General features: G+C 33.8%; 1 protein-coding gene across 9 annotated transcripts in view; it reads left to right on the top strand.

Moving 5' to 3' along the window:
- LOC141402457 (uncharacterized) overlaps nt 1-27,515 on the top strand; it is a 130,714-nt gene that overhangs the window by 94,311 nt on the left and 8,888 nt on the right. For 5 of the 9 annotated variants that reach the window (XM_073983764.1, XM_073983769.1, XM_073983771.1 and 2 more), the window contains 5 exons: nt 19,587-19,855; nt 19,927-20,179; nt 23,085-23,554; nt 23,622-24,856; nt 24,924-25,755. In XM_073983764.1, the coding sequence (XP_073839865.1) occupies nt 19,587-19,855; nt 19,927-20,179; nt 23,085-23,554; nt 23,622-24,856; nt 24,924-25,755 (3,059 nt within the window). Of the gene's footprint in view, nt 1-7,797; nt 8,207-19,586; nt 19,856-19,926; nt 20,180-23,084; nt 23,555-23,621; nt 24,857-24,923; nt 25,756-27,515 lie in introns of all 9 variants that reach the window. The other 4 variants (XM_073983765.1, XM_073983767.1, XM_073983768.1 and 1 more) reach the window with 1 other exon arrangement.

The raw sequence follows: 27,515 nt of genomic DNA, 5'->3' as shown, positions 1-27,515 counted from the left end.
AATTGTGAAATATCGAAAGATACTGCTATAGTTTTTACCGGTACAGTATGTATGATCAACTTTCTTTAATTCTAACAAATCAATAATTATTCGGTACCGAATAAAAACACAGATTTAAAAAAATAAACGAGTTTTGTAATTATCATCGTTATGGTAAAAAGAGAAAATATATACAAATATATTTTAGAAAAACGTTTTTAATATAAACGAAAATAGGCCGACTTTACACTCCCTTGTTCAGAGCTATGTGATCCCTTTTTTTTATTGCCAAGCTGTCGAAGAAATTTTCTGTGCCCAAGGCGGGCACGATTAATGTGAATGCTTCAAAAAACACATTCTCTGTAAGCACCGACGTACACATTTTTTTTAATTTTTGAATACAATTTTAAAATGTTTTAAATTTTTCAAGAAATATGTAAAGTATTTGGAGGAAGTATTACAGAGAATTATTTAACTACATTGGTATACTTATTGTCCAACATATTTGAAAGTATAAAGACTAATGAAAACGTTAGGCTTTTTGAGCAATTTTCCGCATAGTTGTTGTTAAATTTAAAGATGTTGTTTAAGCGTTTATTCGTAATTTTAGGCTGACTGCAAGTGTTACTTAGTTCAGAACAATACTTTGGCTTATAAACAACATCTAGAAAAAACATTCTTGCAATCTTTTGTATTTGAAATTTTTGATAAAAGCAATTCAACAATAAAAGATAAAATCGTTGCTAAATGTTTGTGGTTTTAAATTTTTGTATATAGTTTCTAACACGCTTTTGTAATGAACTATTTTGAACATCATAACAAATACAAATTCTTTATTATGTTTGAAATTTGCAAAAAAAAACTATATCAACCATTTATTATGATATAATTCTGTTCCACTGCAGTGTCGCCCATTGAGATTATTTGAAACTGGTTTCTTGCTACAAATTAGTAAATCTCTATTGTACAAAAAAAAAGGATTTTTCTGTCGTATTTTTATGTTTTGTTAGACTTTTCGAATGATAGTAAAATAAAAATTATTGAGGTTAAAGTTTATATTTTATTTATTGCATATTGTTTTTTCCAATATTTCGAAATTACATTGAATTTCATCTTCAGGGATTTTTCTGTCGATTACTCATTGAATTGCATTTTGGGAAGTACTTTCAATGGATACACATTTCTAGAAATGTTCCTTTTTCCTTCTTCGACAAAGGACTTTGTGACGACAAACGATATAAATAAACTGGTCTTCGTCAAAATCTCAACAAGTATCAGCCGACTTTGCGGGCAGGAATATAACCTGAGCCTGTGTGAACTGAAACGTTTATCTATGGACAGATCGAACAACGGCTACACAACCAAAATCCCTTAACCCAAAGCTATGTATTAGGAGATTTTCAGAATTGTGTAGCCATTTGGGGACGTATGACACGGTGCTCTTGAATCAAATTTAAATGGAAGGTGCTTACACCTGGGAAGTTTTTGCGGATTCTGAAACTACAATGTTCATAGATGAGAAAAATCAAAAAACAAAAAAAAAAAATCGCCGGAGTGCTTTTTAAATAAATCGCGATTCAAGTTGACATTTTTAGGGGTTGTTTAGGTTTTCACGATTTTGCTTAGAAACCGCAAGTTCTATGAAATGGAGCTAAAGAAAATGTTGTAGCTGTGAAAATTCTCTACAGGATTGACGTTTATGATTTATTCTCAGGCTGTACCATTTTTGAGATAAAGAAGCGCAGTTTACATTTGTAGGTTTTTTGTTAGGGTTTCGCGATTTTGCTTGAATACGCCAAGTCTTATCGGCATGGGACCTGAGAAAATCTTATAGCTGTGAAAAATCTCTACAAGACTGGCTTATGTAATTTTTCCTAGTTTGTACCATTTTTTAGATATATAAGTTTAAGTTGGGAAATTGCAGTCATGACATTGTTTTATAAGGAGACGATACAGAATTGAATTGAATTGTCCCAATTTCAACTCCTTTGTTGTTTTGATTTTTGATTTTTAGCATTTATGAACATTGTAGTTTCAGAATCCGCTAAAACTTCCCAGGTGTAAGCACCTTCCATTTAAATTTGATTCAAGAGCACCGTGATGAACTTTCCAACAAAATATGGATTTTATCCTTGATCACAAGTGTTGCGGAGAAGGTACCTGAAGAAATGGACCGGACCAACATAGTTTATTTTGGAAGTAGATATTATTTTGGGGGTCATTCCTTGTAAAAGTTATTGCGCCCACCAGTTATTTCAGTTCTTCATCAATGTGGTCCATTTTCGAGCTTAAACTAAGTTTGGACCAAATATTACTAAATCCAAAGTTTGATCCATTCAGGAAAAATCGCACATACCGCTTTAGCTAAAATTCTTGAAATTTGAGGGAAAATACCAGACCGAAAATCACCATCTTCGAACATTATATAAGGCTCGCAGAAATATCGCGATAAACAAAGTTTGGACCAACGCAGTATCCGGTTAGAAAGTTGTCGTGCGCACCAACCACTACACATGATTGCCGTAGGTGTCTTTTACAGCTCTCGGGCCATTTTCTCTGGAAGTATGTACTTGCACCTGAAAAAACTTGCACTGTAGTAATAGGGGACCCGAGAACGCTTGTTGCAAAAAAGCAAAGCGTTTCCCGAGAGGTCTTTTTGTTTATTAATTTCATATTTTTATGGATTTTTGCTAAAAGAATGTATACATGTATAGACCTGGATTGGTGCTAGAATTTCATTTTAAAATAATTAAGGACTAGTTGCCAGAGTTTTCCTAGTTCCTGATCAACTTATGAGAAGATCCACGATAGGAAACCAGAATTTCTATAAGAGAAGTCCGACCATTGTTCCGCGATTGGGTGCTAGAATTTCATCATGGATAGACTCACTATTGCCCAGCATTAGTTCTCTATCAAGAAAACCACTATCAGCCTTCAGAAATTCTTTGCGATAAGATCTACGATTGGACACCAAAATATACTTAGGAAAATAACTACAATTGGTTTCTTTATGACAATAACAACGATTGGATTTCCGAAATTGATCATATTCTGACACGGCAGCGTGATAAAAGACAAAAAAGAAAAAGTGATATCACTCAATTACATAACATTCACTGTAGTTGTGAGTTATTTGATAAATGATGCACCCTAAAATATATGTGATTATTAATATATCTATTGTTTTGAACATATATTAACTCTGATATATTGTCAAAAAAACAAGGGACATTGGCCTAGAGGTCTTACGTCATTTTAATTAAAATATAGTAATGAACATTATTTCATCAGTAATATAAGCCTAAAATAAGGTTTACATCTTTGCTAAATAAGAAATTTTCACTAACATGAACTTTCAAAATTTTGGTCAGGTGGGCCCCCCCCCGAAATGAAATCCTGGCTACGTCCCTGTCTGTAAGAATATATGTATTTAAATTACCTCTGTTGTTGACTTAGGTCCGTTTCACTGAAGCAGGAAAAATTCAGCGAATTCATTACATTTATCGGTTATTTTCAATAAGGCGAAGTTCGGATAAATATTATATATGTAATTTTTGCAATAATTCCGAACATTGGCTCGAGAACCAAAACTTAATGCCCATACCTAATATTCAACGCGACGTACCAAAATAATTCACCATCCTACCACAAAAGCGCTCTTGGGGCGTCCGTCTTACCCAAATATGTTATGACCGAAATTCCGTTTAAAACACAAAACCGTGATTAAAACATATTAAACATTTTTTTTCATTCGTAGACACAAATATGTTTCCTTTACAATAAATTGATTTTCATGATTTGTTTGGCTTTTGTTTTCAAAATACAAAACACACACATATGTACATACATATCGTCACCATAAATGCCCGAAGACGTAACCGACGTGAAAATCGAAATTCGTTTTTTGACGTAATCTGATACATAAAGCTAAAGCTAAAAATACATGCTCTGGCTAAATTTCAAGCTTCTACGTTCAAAAACAATTATGCTATTCAAGAAATGGCATTTCGGAAAATGGGATAATATTGCAGATTTTGTTATAATGGAGGTTCTCAAAACTAAGCACTTCAGCGGTTTTGGTTTCAATACTAATTCCCCTTCGTATATGATCGATAATATCCCATATACTCGCCTTCATAAGATTAATATTCCATAAAACAGTTTTTCATTTTATAACGTTTTTTGCTTCTCCTGTAAAGTTTTGGTTTTGTGGATTACGTCTTCGGGCAGTTATGGTGACGATATATACAAAACATACTATACGTTTTTTGAAGAGTTCTTTCTTTTTTCCGAAAGAGCACATCTTATACTACTTTTGGAATTCTTGTTGTTGAAAAATATTGGATAGTCTTGTGGTAAATGGCTATCTGCAAAACCCTTTTTCTGTAAAATCGTTTTGTGGTGCCAAAGATAGCTCGAAAACGGATGGGCCGATCATCGTATATCTTCAAGCGAAAAAGAATTTTAAAAAATCTATTTTTAAAAAAAATCTGTCTCGCTTAAATTTTTATGTATTTATTGAGCTCGCCAAAGCATACTAAGATCGGTCAATTCCACCGACTTCAAAAATGCCGTTTCGAGAAACACGCGCTTAAAGTTTCTATGCTGCATACAAATCACAAAAAATTGTTGCCTTCCAATGCTCATATCTCAGACAATTTTGCTCCGATCGACTTGAAATTTTTTGCGACATTTTTTTTCGATTTTTTGAAAGTGACAAGTAGGGGTAACCCCTTAAATAAAATAAGTTCGACGTATTTCGGTAGTATTCATAAGAATACATGGGTTCTACTTTTTTCACCACAAACGCTTTGGGAATACGGACGTATTTAGGCATGCGCCTAAGGTTTCAGTTTTTATGTCAAATTGTAGTTGTGTTCCCGAAGAAAAAAAGTTTCTACAATTTCCACCACATTTTTTTTTTCTCAAAAATACGGTACCGTACTCCAAAAAGTTGCAAAATGTTCACTTTTCTTTTAAACAAAAATGACACCGAACACCGCGAGGAAAATGTTGTAACGTGGTTGGTGGCTTCTGGTTGGCTGATACCATGGCACAATTACCCAGGTAGTGGCATCGTAAAATTTTGAATATGTTATGTCAAAATTTTCTTTATGTTGTTGGGGAAATTACAACAAAAATAATTTTTTTTATAAAGGGATTTGACTTTTCATATTCAAACAGCTGGTTGATACCACTACCTGGGTAATTGTGCCATGGCTGATATGTTGATATGTTGTTGCATAAATTTGAATGTCGAAGTAATTTTTGACTGTTCACACTCTTGCAACTTTTACCAATAAAAAAGTACGAGAACGAAGCTAATGTAAGATCAATTTCTAATGCAAACAATGGCGTAACAAACAAGAAACCTCGCCTCTCAAATTTAATAAATAGATTTCTAATATGTCCTAGAAAGTGCCGCATAAAAATGATATGAAATAAAAAAACGTATCAAATTAAAATCGAAGCTAATCAAGACTAACAGCTTGTTTTTGTAAAAATGTTTGTCTGTTCGTTCGTATTAAAAGGTATACGTTCAAAATTTGGTTCTTGTAAAATTTTACGAACCATTCGTCTTTATCTAAAAGCTTTCGTCTATTTCGGAAAAGATCTTATATTTCAGGGCTTCCGTAGTGCTTATTTTGTGAATTTTGCATCTGCATCTGTCGTAATATCCCAGCAAAATGTTCGATGACAAATCATGAGTTGAATCATGGGTGCAAGTGATCTGGCATGTCATCTTTTTGTCATTTTCACTCATGAATTTTATATGAGCGTGACCCCCAAAAGATGAAGTTCTTTTTTGGATCCTAAGCATGCCATATTAACTAATGCGTTGACATGTAATTTTCACCAAACCTTTGACATGTCATTTTAACCAATGCATTGACATGTAATTTTCACCAATGCCTTGATGTGTCATTTTCACCTATATTCCTATAACAATAATGTTGTTCTTACTTCTTAGACCATGATCCAAACTAAATTGAAAGTGTTATACAAGATTGGGAGCCACAGTGGTAGGTTCCATATTATTGAGCATGCACTCATTGATATAAGTCCCGAGCAATTAAGAATGCTACATTGGTTCTTATTACACTTAGAATATAGGGTAAATGCTCCCAAGTCCGGCAAGTACCAGTAGTCGGCATCTTTTGTATTTGAACTCGAATAACAAAAATTACTGAAATAAAATTTGAAAATAATTTAAACGGAAGCTTCAACCATTGTGTCAGCTAACTTTGTGTAAAATTTCATTGAACTAAGACCATATATTATATTGAAAATTAGTTTTTTTGTTAGTGTGCGTATTTCACAACAACCGAAAATTGAATCTTTAGAAAAAATTAGAGGAGATGACAACATAATAATAATAATAATAATAATAATAATAATAATAATAATAATAATAATAATAATAATAATAATAATAATAATAATTTCTGCGTTTTGAGCGTGGACGAGAATAATGAATTTAGACCAGTTTCTAGATATAGCATATAATTCGGCGTGTTAATAATATAATAATAATTTTTAAACATCGTCGTATTTTTGTAACCCCATACCTGGGCGCCGTAACACATTAATAACTTAGTGCAGGACTCAAATATTATATATTAATTTATTCTTTTGGGAAATTTTTGGATTACTGATATATTTGACCAAGTAGAATTTTTTGTAATTTTTGATGCACACAGTTTTTCTCTAAGATGTTTTTTGAAAGAAAGGTTGTAACCCAGCAAAAATCCTCATTACAAACCTCCTTTCCCACCCATTATTTTAACAAGGGCATGTCGCGCGAAATATCTGGTTATTTTGTAACCACTGAAATAAGTAGTCAGAATCTTCTCAGTATCTACTTATTTCAGTGGTTACCATCTACTTTGTTCTGTGGTTACACAATAACCAGATATTTCGCGCGACACGCCCTTGTTAAAATAATGGGTGGGAAAGGAGGTTTGTAATGAGGATTTTTGCTGGGAAGAAATGTCAACCCCGAGATATTTGTAGCTGTTAACAATTCCAACGTCTTGATTATTATAGTTTAAGTTTAATGTTCTTGACCCTTTTCTAAATATCAATATTTTAGACTTAGATAGATTAACTTTTAGGCTCCATTTAAAACAGTAATCTTGTAATACATCTATCATATTTTTCAGTCCAGAGGGAGAATCAGACAGAAGTACAATGTCATCGGCATAAAAAAGAATTTTCACGTTAACATTTGTAACATTATTACCTCCTGGGAGAATATTGGAAAAATTTACTCGGAATGACGAAGGATTGAAATGAGGCAAATCCTTAAAATGCCTACTGTTGGTGCACTTACCCTGTTTTTAAACCTTTTAGTTTTCGGCAGTGAAAGATTAAAACATTGTGTAAAAAAACCAGAAGAAGTTACATTTTTTCTTTGTTCCGTGTTAAAAATATAGGTCAATACTATCCATACGCCAAAGTTCCCATATCCACTAATTAATTGTTTGTTGTAGATAATTTTTACTTCGACTTGTTTTTGCTTAGGAAATTAATTTCGATATTCAAATATGTATGTTATATGGGAGTGTGGACTAATCCTGACATCGTTAGTCGAATATTTATTTAAAAAAAAAATCAAACAATTAACACCAATTTAAGATTTTCTCAATTTCGACCTGTTTTTTTTTAACAAAATAGTACACTTTATATACATTTTTAAATCTACGTATTCACATTTGTTTGTGCATCTTATTTATGCGTATCAACCATGGCGACAAGAGTGTTTGTTGGAGCAATATTAAAAGATTAAGAACATCTTCTCATTATCGGTTCTTTTAGGAACTCTGCACTCGACGTTGATATATTCACATTACGAACATAAAATATTAATAACGAAAACAATGTTATCGCACGGACCTGTGCTCCATTATCAAAGAAATGAAAGAAACCAAAGAAAAATTATTGCAGAAAATTTGACCAACAGTAACAATTCACATTGACTTTTTTGGGTTATGCCATAGTCAAGAATTATGGCAGAAACCGATTTATACGACAAACCAAATTCTGAATCATTTCTACAATATGGATCAGATAAACAGCAACCCCCAATTGTGGTGGTGGTTGGCGATGGCCGTAGCCGTGTGCGAAAAGTGGTTCGGACAGCCACACGTCACGTAACGGTGGTTAGTTATTCGACACGGCACAAAGAGACGAGAACACATACGTCACATCACGTTACGACTGTAAGGTAAGCCAAAAACGTATCTAATTATTTTCCAATCCTATGCATTCGCATCTGGGAATTTTGGTAACATTTGGTCGGTTTTATTACTTTCCTTGAACTATGTATGCTCTGAATTGTTAATTCCTAAAATAGCAAAATAATTAAATTGATCTAAATTCTAATATTTCACAATTCAAGCATAAGATTAAAATCAGATTAATTGTACCAACTGTTATGCAAACTTTTTTACATCATTATTTTTAAATAGACTCCTGAAATTTTATGACATCAAATACATTTCAGAAATTTTTATTATTCTAAGCATAGTAGGAGCCTATTTAATACAAAATTCTGTTTACTCCTTGTCAAAAAAGATAACTTCAAAGAAATGAAATTAGCGAAAATGTTCGATTTATAGGACAATATATTTGCTCTGTTCCAGATCTGCAAGAGTCTACTACATATCTGCCCTGCCCAATACAACATCGAACCACAAGTTTGACAAATGTTGCAAATACGAGTATTATAAAAATGCAAAATGCGCCATAACACACTTTGCAGAAGTGTTTCAGAAACGTTGAAAAGACTGCGAATCTATTATTTCCCACATCAGTGTAGATATAAGTCTTTTGCCACACGCTGAAACTTGCATTAAAAACTTTCCCATTTTATAGAGGTTCTTAAATCGAGTTACCTACCCACTACAGCAAATTGATAAAATTACTCTAGTATGGAACTCGACCTAAGAGCGCATAATTTTATGAAATTTATTTGTGGCAGGGGGTCAACTGTCCCCGAATTTTTAAATGTTGAAACTCAACTTCAACGATTGTAAAACTTTTCTCAATGTTACCATATGTTTTTTATTTATGGATGGAATAAATTTTTGCGTCCTTAGATCAAGTTACATGATACAGACATTTTATGAAATTGCTGTAGTGGGGAACTCGACCTAAGAACCCCTATGAAGTGGGAAAGTTTTAGTGCAAGTTTCACCGTGTGGCATAAGAGGAAGACGACTCGAATTCAAATTCGTTCGAACTACTACCAATCTTCTGTTTTTTTTTTAAATATTTAATTTTTGTTTTCAATCAAACAAATATTTATTACAATAATTAGGTGTTTGGACGTAATCCGAACGAATTCGAATTCGAATCGTCTTAGAGAAATTGGGCATTAAATACATAAAGTTTGTCAAGTAATTGTTTTCACACTAAGAAAACGAATACTTTTTCTGTATTAATTTGTGAAAAATGACAAACAGTTGTGATAAAAATGTCGGTTTTAGCCAAAAATTTACCGACGTAGTTCAACAATACAGTGCCCGAAATAAACATAGGTTCACATGTAAATTTGTAATTTTTTCATAATTCAGATGACTTTTATAGGATTTTATAATTTTGTATTTTGGAGTTGGGCATTCCCCATGATGTCAATATATCAGTTATTTGGTTTTGCGACAAAATAAAAATTTAAAAAAATTTTTCCTTATTTTAGGTGCGAAAGAATGATAGGTTCAGGGCAATTTTGCGGATTTACACGTATAAATTTGAGGAAAACTTTTTACAAATCGATGTTTTTTTAGATCGCCGATGTCCAACGAGTAGTTTAGTTTAGATGTTGTCTCCGAATTATTTTCAAAATGCAGATTTTTCAACACTTTAAATCAGTTTTCAAGAAACAAATTTTTAACGTGGGAGAGGAGGCGAATCTGTGGTTGTCAGAGGCAAGGATCATTTCAAATTGCATTAAAAGAGTAACAATCAAACAACTAAATCCAATTGTTTAAAAAGTTTCATAAATTGGGCGCAAATTTCAACGTCAAAAAAGTCTGGAGGGTTCTCCAACACCACTTTGACGGCAAGTATCGCTTATTTTTCCCATTTATTGGAGTTTAAATAATTTTGCATCTCAAAACAACAGTCAACGTGATCTTCCGGTATCAAAAATGCGATGTAAACAAACGTTAGTAAGCTCGAATCGACCTAGGAAGAATACAAAAATTGCCAAGGAAAACAGCAATCGAGCCTGAAGAAGAACAGACGTAGGTTTAGGTAAAAATGCTTATGAAAAATGGATGGGGAATTGTTTGAGTAATAGAAAAAATCCATCCTAGCCATTTTGCACGAGAGTTACAGAATTTTTAGTCGAAATCTGGCGGTTTTCTTTTTTAGGCTCGGTTGCAGTTTTACTTGGCAATTTTTGTATTCTTCCTTGGTCGATTCGAGCTTACTAACTTTTGTTTACATCGCATTTTCGATACCTGAAGATCAAGTTGACTGTTGTTTTGAGACGCAAAATTATTTTAACTGCAATAAATGGGAAAAATAAGCGATTCTTGCCGTCAAGGTGGCGTTGGAAAACCCTCCAGACTTTTTTGGCGTTGAAATTTGCGCCCAATTTATGAAACTTTTTAAACAATTGGATTTAGTTGTTTGATTGATACTCTTTTCATGCAATCTGAAATGATCCTTGCCTCTGACAACAACAGATTCGCCTCCTCGCCCACGTTAAAAATTTGTTTCTTAAAAACTGCTTTAAAGTGTTGAACAAATCTGCATTTTGAAAATAATTCGCGGACAACATCTAAACTAAATTACTCGTTGGACATCGGCGATCTAAAAAAACAACGATTTGTAAAAAGTGTTCCTCAAATTTATACCTGTAAATCCCCAACAATTGCCCTGAACCTATCATTATTTCGCACCAAAAATAAGGGAAAAATTTTTAAAATTTTACAAATTTTTATTTTGTCGCAAAATCAAATAATTGATATATTGATATCATGGGGAGTGTCCAACTCCATAATACAAAATTATAAAATCCTATAAAAGTCATCGGAATTATGAAAAAACTAGAAATTTACATGTGAACCTATGTTTATTTCGGGCACTGTAATAACAAAACTAATAATTAACATTGATGCAAGATGTCAAACAAATGTTTTAAGAATGTTATGACGGTTCCGAAATACCCCTTGTATTCGGTAAAAACTTAAAAATCATGACATTTTATGAATTGTGTTTTTAATAAGGATTAACTACTTACATGTATCAACAATAATAGGTATAGAATATTCCTACTAATACGGTTACCATATGGACCAAAGGGGTATCTAATCATATTACATGTACAATGTCCTATAGGTCTCAAACCGGGAATATCTGAAAACTATGATGTTTTATGAGTTTTTAGTTCACCAGGATGGATTGCCGTCAATTACAATAAATATTACCTAAAGCAGAACTCGATTATGAGGGTTGCCAGATCGCCTAAAAAGTACCAGACCATATTAACAGTAATCGAGACCTCTTAGGTCCATAACCAGAGTCTAAAAGTGGTTTATTTAACTGAAATTTAATAAGGGCTTATCCCCTTAAACGAACCAAAATATGACATACGAGTACAAACATCACTTAGAAAAGCTTATGCAAGATATAGAAGTTTATACTGATTTTCTAATGGACATCCGATTTTAACTAATTCGGAGACGTCTGTAAGTTTTTTTGCTTCCATGGTAACACTGTATCATTATTTCCCCTTCACTTAGAAAATATGCCACAGTATTACTTCAGAGAAAACGAAATGTCTCCAATAGGTTGTAGTAAGAGTTTCCGAAAATTGTCGAAATCTTTAGTCTCAAAATGTGCTATTTTCGATTATTTCATTAACTATTTTTATCTCCGAATTGATTTTGAGTTAAATAAACCATTTTAGGCTTTTCTTATGGGCCTAGGTGGTCTGGTTTACTGTTAATATGGTCTGGTACTTTTTTAGTCGTTCTGGCAACCCTGCTGATCGAGTTCTGCTGAAGGTAATATTTGTTGTAATTGATGGCAGCCCAACCTGGTGAACTAAAAAAGTCACAAACGTCTTAGTTTTCAGATTTGAGATCTATAGGACATTGTTTACATGTAATATGATCTGGTATCTCCTTGGTCCATATGGTAACACTTTTAGTAGGGATATTCCATACCTAATATTGTTGATACATTTTGTAGTTAATACTTATTAAAAATACAATTCATAAAATGTCATGATTTTTAAGTTTTTATCGAAAACGTATGGTATTTCGGAACATTTATTTGTTATGTATTTGAAAACATTTATTTGACACCTTGCATTAATATTAGTTATTAGTTTTGGTTATTATTGTTAAAGTATGTGAGCTAATTTTTTATTTCTGCATTCATACTGGTCTTATACAAATCGATCAATCAATTTTTGGAAAAAAACCGACATTTTTATCACAATTATTTGTAATTTTCCCTAATTAATACATGAAAAATTTTCATTTTCTTAGTGTGAAAACAATTACTTGACAAACGACATTTTTATCACAATTATTTGTAATTTTCCCTAATTAATACATGAAAAATTTTCATTTTCTTAGTGTGAAAACAATTACTTGACAAACGGTACATATAACATGCAAATTGTATAAATTTAAAATAAAATAATTAGAATTTTGTTTACATAACAAATTTAATAGGAAAATTTTGACTGGAAAACCAAAAGATTGAAGATAAGAAAATCCTTAAAGTACCGCCCGCCTCTTGCTACACTATCCTATTTCCTCCAAAAAAATTTACTTGGCAAACTGTGTGTTTATGTACATTCGTATATAATATCTTTATTTGATTATATTCAATTCGGAGTTATGGGTCATATGAAAAGGTCAATCATATAGTTTTGGATTTCCGATATACTGTCGACGGCTGTTCAAAGAAATTGTAAAGTGAACATAATGTGTGCTAAGAGTTCTTCAGTAACAGATTAGCGGTATTCACTCATCGTTGTAAAGTGGCATTGTAGATCTTGTACATGTTGTTAACATTGTAGATCTACAAGTGTTTACAACACCACAACAACAAAATACATGAAAGTTTAATTTACCACAGGGTTGTTAATTTACTCGACCTAAAAGTATTGTAAACATTCCATGGTACTTTTACAAGGGTTAGAACAGCTGATTGCTGTGTCGTCACTTTGTTGTGAGTTTTATTTATGTCGGAGTTTTGTTTTTTTTTGGTAGAAAAATGGGAAAAATAAAAAGAATAAAAGAATGGAGGCCAAGAAAAAACAATTTTTTATGAAAAAAGTGTAATAAAACTGAAACTAAAAGATAGACTTACGACGACGTTAAGATGCTTTGATTTTTTTACGATATTCACAAAGAAGACATTCACACTTCGTTGTAAAAAACCCTGGTACATATAGTACATTAACAAGAGTTGTAAATCTACCACAATGAGTGAATACCGCTATTGTATTTGTCTCGCCGCTAGTGTCACTTTGTGTGTGTTGAAGGTCTTCCGTTTGTCATTCGGACAAACATGTGCTGCATACAGATGAAGAGTATGTACACATTTGTTTATTGATATGTTTGTAGTTAAAAAACATAGTTGCTGTCACAGTCATTGAAAACGCATTTTTTATTTGTTTCCTTCTTCCTAATGTCAACTCCAGCACGTTCCTCTACAAGAACCACATATGGTAATTGAGTGCTAGTCTACCTAATCGCTTATGTATGTGAGTATACATCAATGAACTGTCACCGTGACCCCAAATACACATATGGGTTAGGTACGACTTAACAATACCTTACGCTGATCATTTTTGTATACCGTAACAGTGATTTTCTCAATAATTGTACCTAAAGTTTAAGAAACAAAGCACTTAGTTAATTATTTAACATATAATAAATATATTTTTCAGGTCTATTTGAATGTGCAAGTAATGCATACAACCAAAATATATCATGCTGCTATCTTTAGAAATATTGTTATGTACTTATTACAGCTAAAATCCTGATTTTGTTGCTTCAAATCAGGGTGGAGCTAAATATGCTAAAGTTTTGGATGTCGACACACTTACTCATAAGATACCGAATTGACCCGGCTTTCTCCAAGAGGATGTAAGAAATAGTTTAGATAAGGAAAATTTAGAGAAATTGATAAATTTTAAAACTCGGAAAAAACTGAAATCAGAGCCCTCTGCAAAACTTATTAGCTGGGAATACGCCCAATAACTTTGAAATATCATAAACTTGAAAACGTTTATATACATTTGCATGTTATTAATTTCCCCCCGCTTGGTTGGATGGATCAAGAGTGCAATTTTTAATCATACATATAATACTACTAAGTACATCGTCCCAGAATTAATGGCATTGCTAATTTTTTCTTTGTGAGCAAGACGACAGATATTTTACATCATTTAAAGTAAAGTAACAACGTCGTCGTCGTCGATTACACAAATCCAAAATATTTTGTATCAGCAGCATTTTGTCACGTCGTCATTGGTTTACGTTTACGTTTGAGTCAAATAAAATTAATATTTTTATTTAGGGTGCGTTTTGTAAAATTAAAAATTAAAATTTTATAAATGTTGTTTAGAAAAATATTAAATAATTTTCTATACGACGCCAAGATTTGTCATATTACAGTAAAATCGAAAAAAAAAAACTCCAAGTCATCCCTTTGGTTAACGCACTCATTTACACCACTCAACATACGATGTCTTCTAGTTAAAACTGTTCTGTAGTGCGATTCTCTAGCACATTTTTTGAGTTACCGACAAAAATCGGTAACATTAAGTCTGTCTGGTTACTTTCCCAGCAAGAATTGTTCAGCAAGAACTTTCTCACAGAGTAAGGGGTTTTTATTCTCTTTTGCTAGAAAATTGTAAAAAGTAAACAGACACCTTCCCAGCAAAAACCAGCAATCGATCAGCTGGCTTGCCAAAACAGAATAATTTGTCCGCCAATAAAGGAAGCAAAAACGTTGTATTTTATTAAAAATAAAAAAGAAAATGAAACAAAAAAGTATTTTTCCACTTTACAAATTTGTTCTCCATAAAACAACACAATTACCCCCATTATTATAAGTTTTCTTTTGTTATATTTTGGATTTACCGAACAGATTTATAGCGTTCCGGTGAACTTAAAGTTAAAAGTGATGATTGAAATTCATAGAGGAGCTTCTTGGCATTAACTTCCAATGTAAAAATTATATTTTTAATGCCTCCAAATTGGTTTATTTTGCGTTTTCAAATCCATCTGATAGTAAAAGAACACATATAATAATGGCCCTTAGACTATGTTATTTCCACAATAAAATTGTTTTTAATTTTCACAAACATAAATCAACAAAAAACTAAAAACAGATTATTGACTGTTTTCAGGAAGAAGAAGAATTGCTAGTGGTTGCTAGAAGAAATTTGTCCAGCAAGAATTTGCAAACGATCAGTGAAAGAACTGTCAAAATGTCTCTCTCGAATCGCTCTCTTTTGCTGGTTTTTTGTGTCAACAGACGACTTCCAGCAACAATTGGTACAAGTTGTTAAAAATTTTAGGGTAACCAGACAGACCTATTAAAACGTATAATTATAAATGAAAAGTTCAAATAAAAGTTGACAACACTCTTGCTATCGGTAGAACTTTACGACTTACCGAAAAACATGGGTAATTACCGAAAATATAAGCATTTTAATTTTACCGACAATTGTAACTCAAAAAATGAGTTAGAGAATCGCACTACAGGTTCCTGAATTGGTTTAATGGTTGCAAACAATTTTGTCCATTGTGAAGCAATGAGTTTGATAAGATCGCAACATGTCTCCCAATATACCGGTTCCCTTTATGGACAAAGTTTTAAAGTCCATCTCAGAATTAAATCTTTGCAGTGTCCACATAAAATCATTAATAATCGAAAACCTAAATACATTAGTCAACTAAATTATTCCAAACGATAAATTTATATGAATTTAGATATTCAATTAGGAATTACAACAAGAAATTATTTCAATAATGTTTGGATTTTTTTACATATCTGTTATTTTACCTTTTTATGACATCAATGCAATAAATGCAGAAATCGGTCCGAAATAACAAAAACGACAGGCAAAAAGGATAAGTATCTAGGTTTTTTTGGTGTCAACTAAATAATTGCAAAATAAAAAAAGTGCAATAAAACAGCGTAATTTTCCGCGATTTTTTGAAATTAAGGTTTTTTTATGATAAGGCAAAAACTCAATCAGCTCGTAGCTTGTTTTCTTAGATTTGTTCTAGTAAAATAATAAATGAAAAAAGCAAGCTATTTCGATTTCGTCTCGACCGTTCTTTATTTTTCTACCAGAAATGACGCCACGCAAGCAAGAAAAAATCCATTGTGTTTCTAGCTTAGTCTCTTGTCGTCATTGTCGTGAGTGAAACAAAGGCGGAATATTCAGAAAAAGACAATGGACGAAAAGCACGCTTCGGAAGATATACAATTGGTCTATTCCAATTATAAAAATGGTAAATCTGTCTGAGAAATCGATAAAATCATCCCTCTTAAGCTGAGGACGGTGTACAACATCATATACCGCGCCGAGAGTGAAAGATGGCTCAAGCTGAAGGCGTCACCTATCAGACGAAAAACATTGACCCCACGAATTGAAAGAAGAATAATTAAAACAATCAACGATAGACCCTAAACCAGCCTCAGAAAAGTGGTTCTTCTAATTGAAAACGATGTTGCAGTATGTTTGTCACATGAAAAAGTCAGAAATGTTCTACATAATAATTATTCACCACGAGTGGCTAGAAAAAAGCCATTGCTCTCCAAGCAAAATATAGAAAAGCGATTCAGATTTGCTACAGAGAATGATTTACGTCCACTGGAGTACTGGGATGACGTTATATTTTCTGAAATAATAATAATACATATCGTAAAGTTCGGAAAATTGTCAGTTAGGGAATGGGGTTGCATATCCATTACAAAGGAGGTTTATTTGAATGTTTTATTATTTAACGGACAGTGTCAAGAAATTTGGGTTTGTTGACCTGATAATTTAAACAAATTGCAATATAAATACTACCAAGATAACGACCCTAAAAGAGGAAGAAGCCTATTGATTTTGGTAATGGTTGGGTAGTATTCGTGGTTCGGAATGAGCAAAAAACGTGTGTGAAGAAAAATTCAACGTTTTATTCTTATGCGAATATCTCCGCTTCTAGTAGGAGTATTTCAAAAGCCAGGCCTGCCAATGAAAGATGAGGATATCACCTTTACAATGATGCAAAGTAGGTTGGCGTCAAACAACGGGTGGTAAAACAACGGAGATATCGCAATAGTATCTAATCCTACCAATTTTTCATTTTTGGCATTTGAATTGTAATGACGAATATCACAGCTTTGGTTGGGGGACCTTTCATAGCAAAGCCTGACAATGAAAGTAGAAAAATCTCACCTTTATAATGATGCAGAGTAGGTTGGTCTAGGTTGTCAAACAGCGAAATTTTCGCGATAGTCGGTAATACATCCCTTTTTTTCATTTATAGTTGGGGCATTAACACATAGTCTATCCCACCCCGACTATAGCCTTTGCTCACTTGTTTACCTATATCCTGGAAAATACAGTTTTAATATAATACTCAACTTCAAAACTTTAATATATTGTAAAATAGACTATATTCCAAATATTTTTTGCTGTATCTTACAGTGAAAAGTAGTCTTCTTATTGATCATCTGTAGGATATCTGATAGAAGACCACAAGGTCTTTCAAAGGAGTACAATGGGTCCTTTCATAGAAAACAAGAATGACTTCTCATTGAAGAAATAATGGGGGGTATTCTGAACGAAAATTCCCGTGAGTTTTATCTTTCTGTCGTTTTACTTAAGGGAGAGAGTGAGAAAACTCACGGGGAATTTTGGTTCAGAATAAACCCCAATGAGAAGACTGGACGACCAAAAAAGTTCTCGACATTCATTTTGTAATTAACGTGGGGATGAAAAGATAGTAAATATCCTCTGACCCAACTGAGTATAAAATAGTGTTTCCTTACATGTTTTCTCATAGTTTTTTGTTTATTTTATAATATAAATAAAAGGACCACCAAAATTAATTGTCCATACCTCTATCATATAAAAGTAAAATAAAGAGTGTATTGATAAATGTAAAAAATTGTCCGAAGTCGGTGTCGAGTTATTTTTTTTTTTTCGACTACGAAACCCTGGTTATGACTAATTGACCGATTTAAGCAGGATGAGGGTTAATGCAACTGGGAATGAACAACCCTTATAACTGTTGTGTTTTTTTTTACATGGCAGCGATTGTTCAGATGTGTAATATATGCATCATTGGTGCTCATATCCTTACGCTATAGCGTAAAAAGGAACCACTCCTTTTCTCTCTTTAAAAACTTTGTTTAGCAATGGAAAGAGTATTTTAAACTACTAACACACCAACATTTCTGAGCACCACTGATGTATGTATTTCTGGACCAATTCATGTGCATACATATACATAGATAGATACATGTGGTGCAAAATATGAACCGAAGAGAAAAGATACATACACATTCTTATGAGCAGATGTTTTGGTTTTAAAGGATATTCACACCCGTAGTGTACAACAACAATATGTTATGATTATCCTACTTTACTTGTTGTCTTCATGAAAGGGAATTTACCTGCGTCTGCTTCGACAATACACCTGGCAGTTTATACCACATGCCGCCTTACATTCACAATTCGCAGGTTGTTACCTGCTGCAATTATTAGAGTATTGCATTTATTGTTGTTGTGATTTGATCTTAGTATACAAATATTTTAGATTTACTTGAAAATGATGATAACTACAAAAACAACCATCACTGGGATTAGGAAAATGGATATTTCTAAAGCGTAGTAGATATATATCATGAATTAAAAAAACTACCACATGCAAGTGCATCATTGTCTTAATTTTTAGGGATCATTTTATTCCAAAAAAACAAATCTTAATGATACTACATGTACACATCCACTTTGTTGATTATTTAGTGTGTGAGATTTTCTATTGTAGCCTGAGATTTGTGTATATGGAGACATCATTGTGTAAAATCTGTTTTCTCTGATTGTTAACATCCTTTTAAGTGACTCGATGGTCCTCTTCATCGTATGTATTGGATAAGTGTGTGTGTTTGCTTGAACGGTAGGCATATACCCTGTGTGCAACTTCCACATTAAAGCAATTTGGTGGCGTCACAGAAGCCAATGCTCGGTTTAGTTTGTATATGTCCGTGGATGCGTTAACATCCGTACACACGCGCATTTGTACAATGTGCCTTTGATTCTTACATAGGAAGAAGAAGGAACAGTTTTAAAACATCGTCGTTGTTTACCTAACGTTATCTAATGGAAACATGGAGCAGCCTGTGTTGTGATAAAAAAATAAACAAATTAGTTAAAGATATTTAAATAAAAAACTGTGATCATTACAATATTAATTGAACTGAACTAGAAGCAAAATTATGATTATTTGTATATCCGGATTTGTTATTGGGGAAAGGTAGAATCCAATGTCTAATGACGGTTTTGAGCAAAAATTACTATGCCTTCGATATGTTGTTTATTGTCTGTCTTTTTATATTTTTAGCTTCCCTCAGAAACCAATTGAACGCAGTGGTTCGGCCCAGTATGGCATTGCCGGTATTCCGGGTTCAAATACGTCCGGCTCGGAAAGTGGAGGATATGTATACCTGCAACAGCACTATGTACCATCGACTGCAACCACAAATTCAGTAAATTCATTGAATTATCACAGTGATAATCAGCCTGCAATGATCTTCCAACACCATCCACAATCGTATGTATCGTGCCATCAGCAGCAACAACAGCAACAGTTGCCAATAAATATGCATGGAGGTAATACGACAAAAAATAAAATGTTATTTACATATTTCAGAAATCACTAATATTATTTTTGGCATTCACAGGTTTACATTATGCCCATCATATTAGCACACATGATCATGGACATAACAAAAACATTCATCATGTCCATGGTCATCATCAACATCACTATCATCACGGTGGCGCAGTTGTAATGGCCGGCAGTGGCGTTGGAACTGGAACAGGTTGTGGTGGTCCAGGTACATCTCCATCTTCTATGCACCAACAAAATGTGAATAAGAAAACATCTATACGTAATGGCAGCGAAGTTCTAAAGCGTTCTAGGACACAGTCAGCGTAAGTATTAATGTGTGATCACTAGCCAATAGTGAAAGTAGTATTCTAATATGTATGTGCGTCTGTTCACTTACAAAATTTTGCAAGAAGAAATTTCTTCTATAATAAGTTCTCATTCAAGTTTCGACAGTTCTTTGATCTGTTAACACTTAACATTCTGTAACAATTTGTACAAATGTTTGGTTAACCGGACAGACCAAATTGCAAAGGCGTCGGTAGTAGCAAATATGATTTCAATGCTGTTACGTTTAAGTCGATTAAAATAGCTACATAACCTGTACTTGGGGGAGATTATGATGTATTAACTACATAGGTTGCTTTGGCGAGGTCATGTTGCGAACTTTCTCCTGGCGATGCAAGCGGATCACATAGATAAAACAGTACGTAGTGAAACAAACGGTAAAGTTTGCGTAAAGGGATGAATATATAGGTTGACTTCATAAATGCAATATTTAGTTGTCTACACAATGAGAAAGCAGTATTAAGGCAAAGTAAACATTTGTGACCATACAGAGGCTGACTTCATAAATGCAACATGATTCGTCAAGTGACATCGTCTTGACTTCGTAAATGCAGAATGTCCTTTTATAGACATCGTCGCGACATCATAAATACAACAAGACGCGTCACGTTGCGCAGTAATTGCTACATTCGTGCAGTGTTACCACTGTTCCTTTACGTTCAAGAATCTTCAAGTTTTACCACTTTTTACTCGAAAAGAGTTCCTTTACTTGAAGTAAGCATACAATTGATATGAGAGCAGTTCACAACTTTTGCCACTTTTACAACAGATATTTGCGAAGAAAACAAGAAAAATACATAGAAAAAACTATTAGAAATGGTAGATGTGTGGTATGTGCATAATATAATAAATTTATTGGTATGTGCATAATATAATAAATTTATTTTCAATTAAAAACCGTATTTTACAGAAAGTTAACAAAGTAAAGCAATGTGTGCTTTCTTAAATGCATTTAAATGACATGTCGTTTTTTTTTGACAATGAAGTCAGCCAGACTCTTCGGTCACAGGCAGTAAGCCAGAATTTTCGAAAATTACAAGTTATTTTGCTGCATTCATAAAATTTTAAATTAAAATTAATTCTGAACATAAAAATAATAATATGTATGAACACTTCTCCCTAGTCCTACATTGCTGATAGAATTTGTTGACTATAGGTTTGTCGGTTACCCTTAAATTTGTAAGAATTTTTACCAATTGTTGCTGGAAGTCGTCTGTTAACACAAAAGTCCAGCAAAAGAGAGCGAATCGAGAGAGACATTTTGACAGTTCTTTTGCTGAGAGTTTGCAAATTCTTGCTGGACAAATTTCAAACAATAAATCAGCTACTTTTAATTATTCGATGATTTGTGTTTGTGCAATTTGAAAACAATTTTAATGTGGAAAAGCAAGTCAATTGCTTTTTTTTTGGATAACCACTTTGCAAAATGTAAACAATCATTTTTTGAGGTCATTTTCTTTTTTATTTTTAATAAAATACAAAATTTTTGCTTGCTTTGGTTCCTTTAATGGCGGACAAATTGTTCTGTTTTGCCAAATCAGCGATTGCTGGGTATTGCAGGGAAGGTGTCTGTTTACTTTTTACATTCTTCTGTCTGTTTACTTTACATTCTTCTTGCAAAAAAGAATAAAAACTCCTTACTCTCCGAGAAAGTTCTTGCTGGACAATTTTTGCTGGAAAAGTAACCAGACAGACCTTATTATTGCTATTTTTCGTCAATATCAATTTGTAATTCAGTACTAAATAAATATCATTCATTCACAGCGCAACTTAAATGTAAACACTGGGCGCATATTCAATTATAAAAAGAGTTGTCCGCAGAAAATATACTGCATTTATGAACACATGACAATGTAAAATGTTGCATTAATGAAGTTAGCCATAATTCTTCAAAACAGAGTTAATATAACATTAATAGCATGGTTACATTAGGCTTTCTTTGTCGGGCAAACCTCCTTTGCGAGGATTTATTTTACGTATGTATATCGGCATCTAAAATGCCCAAAGACGTAACCCTTTGAAAGCTACGTCTTTGGGCATTTCAGGTGACGATATGCAATTTGAATATAAACGTACTATAAATATTTATTCAAAGGTCGGTCCGTTTAGTTTGGAAGATTTTAATATCTCCAAATTAATGAATATTTAACTTTTTAAACATTTCTTGGGATAATCTTATTCTTATATACATATCGTCACCTGAAATGCCCAAAGACGTAACCCTCAAAGGGTTACCTTGAGGGTTACGTCTTTGGGCATTTCAGGTGACGATGTGTATTTTACGTGGGACAAATATGAAGTTAATAAAAAACAGTGTTTTTTACAAAACAGCAATCCACGAAAGAGCATCTATGTATGTATCTGTTGGATTTTAAAAATTCATACATATGTTTGCCTCAAACATTTTGTGATCTTGAGTGTCACCAGGGGAGAAAAACAATAAAGAGAAAAATGAGAAGGGATGCGAGTAGCAAAACACAGGTGTTTTAGCTTTTTTGTTCCCTTAGAAAACTGTTTTATGCATGAACGGGTTCACACAGCTAACTTGTTTTGATAAACGTATGTACATATGTATATTCTGCCTTTATGGAAATGTGTTCATGTGTGTATGCATACTACCACATACATAAATACGTTTGTTTTTTGCCAAAAAATTGACGCAAAACAAGAAACAATTGTTATCTTATCGTATGACAGCAAATTCTTCGACTGCGATAAGACAACGAGACAAATGTAAATACATAGTTATTTTTTTAAGAAACAATATTGGCTTGTATTTGAATGAGAACCGTGTCTATTGCCTTCAAATGATGAGCCAAAATTTAGCTGTAGATATATTTTTGAGAAATAAACTAAGCGGGCTAATCAATTTGTGATCCTCAGGTACGAACTGTCACAAGATTTGCTGGAAAAGCAAATAGAGTTGTTGGAACGAAAATACGGCGGTGTAAGAGCTAGAAACGCTGCCATAACAATACAAAGAGCCTTCCGTCACTATATGATGGTAAAGAAATTTGCCTCAATCACAGCAATGGCCAAAGCAGAAAAACGACTTAGTCGAAGGACCATGGTAGTAAGTGGTGGAAGTGGGACTGTAGATGATACGATGGTCAATACATCTATCTCATCAGCTTATGGTGGCAGTGTGGAATCTCAGACAGTAGAAGGCACAAATATGAGCTCCACAGGAAATCAACAGCAACAGCCTCGAGTTACCATTATGGCCGGCCCACCTGGAGGTGTTAGTGTTCACCAACCATTGTCTTCAGGATCGAGAACGCCGCCAACACGATCGTTATCAATGCGCGAGAGGCGACATGTAGATGGCGGTACAATTCCCCGTAGTCAGTCGGGTAAGTAGAGACAGTGATTTAGACTTTAGGTTGGTAATTTTTAATCAACAATATCGTTTTTCTCTAGGAATGTCAAATACATCTATTACAAGTTGTGCTTCTACGGGAGGAAGTGGTTCAAGTCATCCACATGTGAATCTGTTGCATGCAGCTGAACCCCACTATTATGCAGTTCACAATCTTAGTGGAAACCAAATGACTGCGTATTGCGGCAGCTATCATTCTGTGCAACATGATGCAAGCTTCGCCAGTTCGGCAAATAGCTCCCATCATGACTCTTCCCTTAACGTATCGTGGGTTAATAATAGCGGAACATCCCCCCATACACCCTACTACTCAGCCGCTCAAATATATATGCGACCCCGGGGATCATCGTCATCATCGCAGGAACGTAAGAAAGTCCCACCTGAAGTCCCTAAAAGAACTTCATCGATCACGGCACAGCAGCACAGTCAATTGCAGCTCCAACAACACCAAGCTCATCAACAAATGATGATAATGCGTCAAACTCCCCCGCCGCCATCGATGATGCGTACCAATGGTTTGTGCAAGTCTGCTGAAAATGGAAGTCTAACATCAGTACAAAGCTCGGGTAGTGATTCAAGCGCTACATCCGTAGAACGTAATGCTGTTAGTGACATGGGTTCCGATCGATCGAATTCGCCTAATACATGGAAACGTGGTACCAATCTAAATAGCTCTCAACAGTTTGTTCACAATTCTGATCCGGCCTATGCTCATGCACAAAACTCAGCTGCAATTGCAGCAGCATTGGTCAGCGGTGCAGTAGGAGTAGAAGACCATGCCGTTTCCTCGCATACAAGTGCCGCACAATATGAACAACACGAACAGCAGGAGCACCATCATATGATTGTGGCACCAGCACAAACTCCCAATTACAAGGTTTCTGAAACTATTCGCAAGCGTCAGTATCGTGTGGGTCTTAACCTATTCAACAAGAAGCCTGAGAAGGGTATAACGTATTTGATACGGCGTGGTTTTCTTGAAAATACACCACAAGGCGTTGCTCGTTTTCTCATTACTCGTAAGGGATTATCTCGTCAGATGATCGGTGAATATTTAGGAAATTTGCAGAACCCATTCAATATGGCAGTGCTCAATTGTTTTGCCATGGAGTTGGACTTGTCGGGAATGCAAGTAGACGTGGCGCTGCGTAAATTCCAGGCTTATTTCCGCATGCCGGGCGAAGCTCAGAAAATTGAACGTCTGATGGAAGTTTTTTCGCAACGCTTCTGTCAATGCAATCAAGACATCGTGGGGCGACTAAGATCTTCAGATACTGTAAGTACAATAGGTTCGTACGTAATAATGTATCTTTTTGTATATTTATGCGGAATTTCTTTGACAGATATTTGTTTTGGCATTTGCAATTATTATGTTAAATACTGATCTTCACACTCCCAACTTGAAACCTGAGCGGCGAATGCGTGTCGAGGACTTTATTAAAAATCTACGTGGCATTGACGATTGCCACGATATTGACAAAGATATGTTGGCTGGTATATATGATCGTGTCAAGGCCAACGAATTTAAACCAGGCAGCGATCACGTCACACAGGTGATGAAAGTACAAGCCACAATTGTGGGGAAGAAACCAAATCTAGCTCTGCCACATCGTCGACTTGTTTGCTATTGCCGTTTATATGAAATTCCCGATATTAACAAAAAAGAACGGCCAGGTGTCCACCAGCGTGAAGTATTTCTTTTTAATGATTTGCTAGTCATAACGAAGATTTTCAGCAAGAAGAAATCATCTGTAACATATACGTTTCGCAATAGTTTTCCACTCAGTGGAATGGTAGTTACACTTTTGGATGTGGCCAATTATCCATTCTGTATTCAGTTGTCGCAAAAGGTAGACGGTAAGATTCTGGTCACTTTTAATGCACGTAATGAACATGATCGCTGCAAATTTGCCGAGGACCTAAAGGAGTCAATTTGTGAAATGGATGAAATGGAAGCTTTGCGAATAGAAGCTGAATTGGAACGACAAAAGTCGGCACGAACACGTGCCCCTGGCAACTCGGAGAACCGTGATAGTGGTGTGGCAGATGTTGAAGTATGTCCTTGTCCCTATCAAACACCGCAGGCAAATGAACATGCAGCAAATACTGTGGACTCAGCGCAACAGTTGAAAAGAAGTGCTCTCAGTAACAGTTTGTTGGATATACACGAGCAATGTAAGTCCCTACTTTAGCATAATTATCATAGTACATTCACCTGTTCATTCAATATTGGTTGTTTATTTATACATACGAATATGTTGTTGTTGTTGTTTATATTTGTGTTATTTACCAACTCCCATAGTTAATATACATTCGCAAAAGAAATTACGTTTATTTTAATGTAATAGGTTAATGCGCAGTTTAAGCAGACGTTCATATTTGTAAAACTTCATAGGAAAACAAATGTAGATTCAATAAAATGTTATCTTAAAATACGCATTGCAGAGGTTACGGAGAGAGGAATTGTACTTCAACTATTATAATATCAAAGTTTAACATAAAAATAAAGCTGTTTATACAAGATGTATATGCATATATATTTAAAACCATTTGGATTGATACATATATTTATTTAAAAGGAAAGATTTTGTAGCAAATTGATTATTCATTGGAAAAAAAAACATTGCTTGGCAAATAATAATTTTATAGAAGTGAAGGACAGAAAAAAGGGTAAAAGCATACAATCACACACCACATTTAAAATAATCTTATTGTAATCAAACAATATGGGATTAACATTAAGTAATATCTCACACATTTTGCAGAGAAAACTCAAGGTGTGTTGTTTTGACGGAACAGTTTAACGAGTAAGTTAATGTACATATATATATACACATATATTTGCGTACGTTGAAAAACGACAAAAGCTTGACTTATTTATCATTTATCACTCATTTAGTTATGTTACATACATATTGTATATCTAATAAGGCAGATATGTATGTATTAGTTTAGGCATTAGACGCAGGATGAATTTAGACAAATGGCCTAGACAAGTTTTACATGCCTGAAATTCTCAGGGGCCTAATTATGTCATTCGATATCGAGTTGTTTCGAACCGAGTTTTGAACACAAATTTGCGAGTAATTGCTCGTAGCTAAATTACCTATCGTAAACAAACAAAATTAAAGACTTCTTATTGTCTTTTTGTTTAAAATGTAATAATTGTTGTTTGTTGTAGGTTTATAGAAGAAAAATAAAATCAGTAAATAAATGTCATTATGCTAATGTGAATCGGGGTGCACTCACTGACATCCCCGTCTGGATGTCTGTGGAACAATTATATTGTCCGAATTTTTTACATAAAATAACAAGAGAAATTGGGAAAAGTCCTTTGCAATCGTTTGAGAAATAATAATAAAATTTGAATTAAAATAAATATAAAATACAGTCGTTAAAAAAGAAAATAGCTAATATTAATAGCCTTCATTTTATACGTGAACAACATACTGTTAGATTTAACTAATCTCCGTGTAGACGTTGTTTTATTCCCCAGTACGATTTGTACCAAATAAAACAGGGTTCGTTTTAGATTACGTTTCTACAATGCTTTATTTACTTTATTACACTTATTCGGAACCGACTTTAATTACTAAGCACACAGCTTGTATCTAGTTAGCACGCAGCTCTTCTTTAACCGATCTGTTCAGTTCAACGCTTAAAACACAACTAACTCAATGTTGCCGTTCCAACCTGTATTTATTCCCAAAATCTCCTTGGTCTAGAATTATCCAGAACATCATTATGCCAGAAATAAGAAATGGAAACTAAACGATAATTACATGATTATGGAGAACAAACAAAAGCACATTAATAAAAGGCAAAGTAAGAACTAGAATGATGAAGATAATTCTACATGGTAGTTGTTGTTGCTTAAATAAAGTAACTGCGTAATAAAAAAAACTTTACGTTACAATTCAAATTTTTAAATTAAC

The sequence above is a fragment of the Musca autumnalis genome, unplaced genomic scaffold (assembly GCF_047663935.1).
Source record: "Musca autumnalis isolate F117 unplaced genomic scaffold, ASM4766393v1 scaffold_4, whole genome shotgun sequence".
Lineage (NCBI taxonomy): Eukaryota > Metazoa > Arthropoda > Insecta > Diptera > Muscidae > Musca > Musca autumnalis.
Note: the sequence above shows the minus strand (reverse complement) of the source record. Positions and strands in the feature narration are given on the sequence as shown.